The sequence below is a fragment of the Nerophis lumbriciformis genome, linkage group LG20, assembly GCF_033978685.3.
Source record: "Nerophis lumbriciformis linkage group LG20, RoL_Nlum_v2.1, whole genome shotgun sequence".
Taxonomy (NCBI): Eukaryota; Metazoa; Chordata; class Actinopteri; order Syngnathiformes; family Syngnathidae; genus Nerophis; species Nerophis lumbriciformis.
This window is the reverse complement of record NC_084567.2, coordinates 10249474-10257500: the sequence shown is the minus strand read 5'-3', so window position 1 is coordinate 10257500 and position 8027 is coordinate 10249474. Positions and strand designations below refer to the sequence as shown.

Genomic DNA, 8027 nt, shown 5'->3' with positions numbered 1-8027 from the left:
AATTTGTGCCGTTGTGTTTTTTTTTAAGTTTAGTTTTAGTTTCGTTTGAGGACACACATGTTGACTCTGTGCCATCGTTGGAATGACTAAAGTAGAAAGTGTGACTTGGAAGGGCTACAACCAGTATTGGTGAGACAGGAAATAAGTAGCTTATGTGCGCTTAAATGCGTGTGTGTGTGTGTGTGTGTGTGTGTGTTGACGCAGGCTGGGCATGGAGCATGACGGCCAAGGTAATCGTTGCGGGGACGAGACGGCAATGGGAAGTGTGATGGCTCCTCTGGTGCAGGCCGCCTTCCACCGCTACCACTGGTCCATGTGCAGCGGCCAGGAGCTCAAGAGATACATCCAGTGAGTTAACACACACACACACACACACACACACACACACACACACACACACACACACACACACACACACACACACACACACACACACACACACACACACACACTCTCACACACACACACACACACACACACACACACACACACACACACACACACACACACACACACACACACACACACACACACACACACACACATTCTTGTATTTGTTACCTTCTTGAGACTTCCGAAAAATGCCTACCTCTTTAGGACCACCCTTTCTAAATATATAAATATTTATATTTACAACATTAATAATATGTACATACTATGCAAATATAAAAAAAAGTAAGCTTTTAGTTATTTTTATTTTTTTGAATTTTTTGTTTGTAATTGATTTTTAATTTTCATTATTTACTTCAAGTTATTATAGTATGTCTCTATATACATATTTATTTTATTTTTTGTAATTAATTTGGCCAAAGGGGGCGCATTTCAATTTCTTACACACACTTGTTATTACATATGTTGGCCAGAGGGGGAGCACTTCAAATTTTTACACACACTTGTTATTTCATATGTTGACCAGCGGGGGAGCACTTTTAAATCTCTCGCCCGACACACAGTCAAATTGAAAAATCCCTCCTTTTGGGGACCACCCTAATTTTGATAGATTTCACCACCAGGGGTGCAATTGAGATCTCTATTATTTGTTTTTTGTCATGTGCTTAAGGCCCCTGTGCCACACTTTGGGCAACCCAGCTGTAGAAGCTAACTGTTAATGGCCACTATAGTCTTAGTACCGTAGTGTATTTGTTCATCCTATGGTCACATATGGGACGAGGGTTATCTTACGTCAGCATCGGACGTTGTAAAATCAGCTGTTCACCTGGCGGGTTTTTCGGGGATGAATAGGGAAGACGTTCTTTAACTGCTGTCTTGTTTTATCATATATTGCTGCCTTTGCACCTGTCAATGTTTACCCTTATATACATATTAAATCAACAAAAAATCCTGACTTTGGTGCAATGTTCACAGACTCTAGTATTTGGCTCTCTATTAGATGCAATGGTTTTCCGTATTGGGACCATGATTTCGGTCCTAACTTGTTCACCAGTCCTCATATGGAAGGTACTTTTCCTTGTTGATGTCTCAAGAAGGATGAAAATACAAGAATACACACACACACACACACACACACACACACACACACACACACACACACACACACACACACACACACACACACACACACATTCTTGTATTTGTTCCCTTCTTGAGACTTCCCAAAAATGCCTACCTCTTTAGGACCACCTTTTCTAGATATATAAAGATTTGTATTTACAACATTAATAATATATACATACTATGCAAATATAAAAACGCTTGTTGCGAAAAATGAGTTGGAATTTCACAAGAAAAACTTAGAATTTTGGCAGTATTATAACAAAAGTCGCATTTTTACTCAACGCAAGTCAACATTTTACAAGAAAAACTGAACATGTGTGCAATGTTATGATAAAAGTAGGAATTTTACTCAATACAGTCGCAATTTTAGAAGAAAAGCTTGAAATTTTGGCAATTTTAGGAAAAGAGTCGTCATTTTACCGGACAAAAGGCACAATTTTATAAGAGAACTTTAAAATGTTGGCAATATAATAACAATAATTGGAATTTTACTTGGCCAAATTATGACAAAAGTCATAATTTTACTCAAAAAAAATGTCACTATTTTACAAGAACAACAAAAAAAATTGGCAATATTGTGATGAAAGTCAGAATTGTATATGACAAATGTCACCATTTTGCATTAAAAAAAGGAATAATTTTACATAAAAAATATTGCAATATTACAGGAACAGAAAGAATATGAGAAATTGTTCCCAATTTTATAAGAAAGGAGTCGACACATTGTTACAAAAAGACTGCTTTTAGTTGATTTTTAATTTTTTGCTTGTTATTGGTTTTTAATCTTCATTATTTACTTGAAGTTATTACAATATGTCTCTATATATATGTATTTATTTTTATTTTTTTAATTAATTTTGGCCAAAAGGGGCGCATTTAAATTTTTTACAAACACTTGTTATTTCATATGTTGACCAGAGGGGGGAGGACTTTTAAAACCGACACACAGTCAATTCGAAAAATCCCTCCTTTTTGGAACCACCCTCATTTTAATATATTTCACCACCAGGGGTGCAAGTGAGACATTCTCTATTAGATGCAATGGTTTTCCGTATTGGGACCATGATTTCGGTCCTAACTTGTTCACCAGTCCTCATATGGAAGGTACTTTTCCTTGTTGATGTCTCAAGAAGGGTGGAAATACAAGAATACACACACACACACACACACGCACACACACACACGCACACGTTCTTGTATTTGTTCCCTTCTTGAGACTTCCGAAAAATGCCTACCTCTTTAGGACCACCCTTTCTAGACATATAAAGATTTGTATTTACAACGATAATAATATATACATACTATGCAAATATAAAAACCCTTGTTGTGAAAAATGAGTTTGAATTTCACAAGAAAAACTTAGAATTTTGGCAGTATTATAACAAAAGTCGCATTTTTACTCAACGCAAGTCAACATTTTACAAGAAAAACTGAACATGTGTGCAATGTTATGATAAAAGTAAGAATTTTACTCAATACAGTCGCAATTTTACAAGAAAAGCTTGAAATTTTGGCAATTTTATGGAAAGAGTCGTCATTTTACCGGACAAAGGTCACAATTTTATAAGAGAACTTTAAAATGTTGGCAATATAATAATAATAATTGGAATTTGACTTGGCCAAATTATGACAAAAGTCATAATTTTACTCAAAAAAATGTCACTATTTTACAAGAACAACCAAAAAAATTGGCAAAATTGTGATGAAAGTCAGAATTGTATATGACAATTGTCACCATTTTGCATAAAAAAAAAGTAATAATTTTACATAAAAAATATTGCAATATTACAGGAACAGAAAGAATATGAGAAATTGTTCCCAATTTTATAAGAAAGAAGTCGAAACATTGTTAGAAAAAGACTGCTTTTAGTAAATTTCTAATTTTTGTAATTTTTTTTGCTTGTTATTGGTTTTTAATCTTCATTATTTACTTGAAGTTATTACAGTATGTCTCTATATATATGTATTTATTTTTATTTTTTTAATTAATTTTGGCCAAAGAGGGCGCATTTCAATTTCTTACACACACTTGTTATTTCATATGTTGACCAACGGGGGTGGACTTTTAAAACCGACACACAGTCAATTTGTCATGACTTGGTCCTGGGTGTTTGCTTTTCCGGAATGCAACGGAAAGTTGGCTCGGGCGAGACGGAAATGTGAATACATGATTTATTTAATATATCAAAATAAAGTACAAACGAAAAGCGCGCACAGTGGCGGAGAACAAACTATGAAACCAAAAGACTATAGCATTAATAAACAAAACTTACTTGGCATGGACTAAAAGGAGCAGCATGAACGATGGACATGAAATCAAGTGTCAGAAATGTGCCGAGCATAATTGTGGGATGTCACCAGACAGACAAACTGAAAACAATGAACTTAAATACTACAGACATGATTAACGAAAACAGGTGCGTGACTCAAAACGTGAAACAGGTGCGTGACGTGACAGGTGAAAACTAATGGGTTGCTATGGTGACAAACAAGAGTGCACAATGAGTCCAAACGTGGAACAGGTGAAACTAATGGGTAATCATGGAAACAAGACAAGGGAGTGAAACGCCAGAAACTAAAGAGTCCAATAACTAAACAAAATATGACTAAAACAAAACATGATTACACAGACATGACACAATTCAAAAAATCCCTACTTTTTGGGACCACCCTCATTTTGATAGATTTCACCACCAGGGGTGCAAGTGAGACATTCTCTATTAGATGCAATGGTTTTCTGTATTGGGACCATGATTTATGTCATCACTTGTTCACACCTCCTCATATGAAAAGTACTTTTCCTTGTTGATGTCTCAAGAAGGGGAGAAATACAAGAGCACACACACACACACACACACACACACACACACACACACACACACACACACACACACACACACACACACACACACACACACACACACACACACACACAGTTAAGGTAGCGTCAATGAGTCAGTGTCCATTGTTTACTCAGCATGCAATAACCACCTGTTGTCCTTAACGGATGTGCTTAACGGTGCGTACCTGCAAGACGATGTTGTTGTCCCTGCAATCAATCAGAGTGAAATCAGCCTGTCTGCAGCTGCCGTCGCTCGCGGCCAATAAAGATGGTTTTTAAGGCGTCACCGTCGCTTCAAACAATGCGGCGGCCGTGACGGCGTGTCGCTTTCAGCAAAACGAAAACTTGTTGACTCACACCGGAGGTGTTTGATTTCAATTGTAAGGTTTCTAGTTGAGGAAAATGAACATTCTAAATCAGGGGTCCCCAAACTTTTTGACTTGGGGGCCGCATTGGGTTAAGAAAATTTGGCCGGGGGCCGGGCTGCATATATATATATATATATATATATATATATATATATATATATATATATATATATATATATATATATATATATATATGTCTTAATAAGGTTATCCAAAAAATAGTGCTCGATACCGTAGTAGAGCACAATATATGTATGTGTGGGAAAAAAAAAATCACAAGACTACTTCATCTCTACAGGCCTGTTTCATGAGGGGGTTCCCTCAATCATCAGGAGATTTTAATGGGAGCATTCACATACCATGGTTTATATAGGGCACAGAGTGGGTGGGTACAGGCTGGCGTAGGGGCGTGGTGATTGGCTCATGTGTTACCTAGGAGGTGTTTCCGTCTGTGGCAGCATGCTGTTACAATTTCGCTGCGCTTGTTGAGGGTTGACAGGTCTGGACGGTAAATAATAAACAGTTTCTCTTTCAAGCATAGGTTGCATCTTTTATTACCACTATTGTAAGGTGTGCTGGATGCAAGAATTTGCCATGTTATTGAATATTCAACATTATTGTCTTTGAGGTCCCAAATGTGTTTGCTGAGTTCTGTGGTATTCCGCAGGTTTTGGTTCCTGAAAGAAGCCTTGAGATTGTTCCATCTGGTTTTAAACTCTCCCTCGGTTAATCCTACATATGTGTCGGATGTGTTAATGTCCTTGCGTGTTACCTTAGATTGGTAGACAACTGATGTTTATAAGCACCCCCCGTTGAGAGGGCAATCAGGTTTCTTTCGGCAGTTGCAGCCTTTGTTGGTTTTGGAGTCGCTCTGTCCGGGGGCCGACGGCTCATTTGCAATTGTTTTGTTGTGGTTTGAGATAATTTGTCGTATATTGTTCATACAGCTGTAGCTCAATTTAATGTTGTTCTTGTTGAATACTTTTCTTAGGGTGTTGTCTTTGGGAAAGTGTTTGTCAATCAGAGTGAGGAATTTGTGTCCAATGTTAGTTGAGACGTTTTTGCTGTATGGGGGGTTGTACCAGATGATGTCGTTTCGTTTTCTGTTCTTTTTTGGTTGGTTTCCTGGCGTGGGTTCATAGGTGAGGGTGAAATTGTATCCGCTTTCATCAAGGGCTTTTTGGTACGGGGGGGTTGCTTGGTCAAATTCAGCTTTGCTAGATGACAGCATCGATAGCCTTTTATTAATTCCGGTAGATATTCTTTTCCTGGTGGTGGGTGGGTGGTTGCTGTCATGGTGCACGTATTGGAGTGTTGTTTTTGGGTTTCGTGAATGGTTGGTAGCTGTTATTTCTCAGGTTGAAAGTGACGTCGAGGAAGTTGATGGTTTGCTTGTTGGCTTCAATCGTGATCCGTAGGCCGTTCTCTTTGAAAATCTGGCATATGCGCTTCTTGGTATTCTCGCTGCTCCTTGGCGAGGCGCGACACACTGCCAGTCCGTCATCACGGTAAATACCAAGGTTCAGGTTGAGGCTAGCGAGCTGGGAGAGGAGGAAACTCCCAACGAGTTCACACGTTTCTGCTCCGTCAAAACTTCCCATAGTGACGTCAAATGTTGCATTGTTCTTTTTTTGCCATGGTGTACTGTTGTGGATGAGAATGGAGTTTTTTGCGTGGATGATGATGTTTCTTTCGTTGCCTGTGATTGAGTCGTAGTCTGAGGCGAAGTCTAGTGCTTGAGTCAGTAGGTCTTGCGTGATGGAAGGGTAAAATTATTCGATATCAAAGGAGATAAAGTTGTGCTGTTGTTTGTCTTGGATGTTGTTGAACCATTTGATTACTGCTGCTGTATTTCTCCATTGGTTGAGTGGTGTTTTGTCCTTGATTTTTGTGTTGACTCTGTCCAGGATTATTTTGCTGATTTTTCCTATTTCAGATTTAGTTGGGTTTATTAGTCGGCATGTTGGGTTATTTGCGAAGTTGGGTTTGTGGTCCTTCAATGTGATGAAGGCTTCCTTGTTGGCTGTGGCGTCCACCCTGTCCTCAATGTCCAGTTCAGCCGCGATCCTTTTATTTTCCAGGTGGATGTTCTGTAAGGTGTTGGGTTGTGCTTTTTTGTATGATTTGGTGATGCTTCTGTCCAGTAAGGTGTGATGTTCTGGTATGTCCATTCTGTAGAAGTTTGTGGTTTTATCGGCAGCTATGATCAGGTTGTTTACTTTCTTGATGCGCTCCTTGTCATTTTTCAGCTTGGTGAGGAGTGGGTTGCGGATTGGCTTGAATTTGACTGATTGTATCATTTTGAGCATGTCGTTCTCAAAATCCTTTAGTTCCTCAACTGTGGGTGGGTTCTTGGTAGATTTGAATCCGTAAGTTTTCTTTTGCGTTCCTTTTGTTTCAGGGTGGAGGAAAAAAATGTGCTTTCCACCGCATCCTTCTTAGGAAGTGTTCCGTCTTTTCTATGAGCCTTAGCCTGTAGTCATTCTGCGCGGGTATGGGAATGTTCTTCGTGGAGTAGTCGATGTTGAATTTTTCCATTTCTGATCGTCGTACAGTGCTCAACAAATGTCAATTTGGAGCGGAGTATATGTCTTAATAAGGTTATCCAAAAAATAGTGCTCGATACCGTAGTAGAGCGCAATATATGTATGTGTGGGAAAAAAAAAATCACAAGACTACTTCATCTCTACAGGCCTGTTTCATGAGGGGGTTCCCTCAATCATCAGGAGATTTTAATGGGAGCATTCACATACCATGGTTTGTATAGGGCACAGAGTGGGTGGGTACAGGCTGGCGTAGGGGCGTGGTGATTGGCTCATGTGTTACCTAGGAGGTGTTTCCGTCTGTGGCGGCATGCTGTTACAATTTCGCTGCGCTTGTTGAGGGATGACAGGTCTGGACGGTAAATAATAAACAGTTTCTCTTTCAAGCATAGGTTGCATCTTTTATTACCACTATTGTAAGGTGTGCTGGATGCAAGAATTTGCCATGTTATTGAATATTCAACATTATTGTCTTTGAGGTCCCAAATGTGTTTGCTGAGTTCTGTGGTATTCCGCAGGTTTTGGTTCCTGAAAGAAGCCTTGTGATTGTTCCATCTGGTTTTAAACTCTCCCTCGGTTAATCCTACATATGTGTCGGATGTGTTAATGTCCTTGCGTGTTACCTTAGATTGGTAGACAACTGATGTTTGTAAGCACCCCCTGTTGAGAGGGCAATCAGGTTTCTTTCGGCAGTTGCAGCCTTTGTTGGTTTTGGAGTCGCTCTGTCCGGGGGCCGACGGCTCATTTGCAATTGTTTTG

The 8027-nt window shown here is 39.2% G+C and overlaps 1 protein-coding gene across 1 annotated transcript in view; it reads left to right on the top strand.

Annotated features, from left to right (window-relative positions):
* adamts3 (ADAM metallopeptidase with thrombospondin type 1 motif, 3) overlaps positions 1-8027 on the top strand; it is a 447166-nt gene that overhangs the window by 357509 nt on the left and 81630 nt on the right. Inside the window, exon 12 of the mRNA XM_061981142.1 lies at positions 205-348. Within this exon, the coding sequence (XP_061837126.1) occupies positions 205-348 (144 nt within the window). The remainder of the gene's footprint in view (positions 1-204; positions 349-8027) is intronic.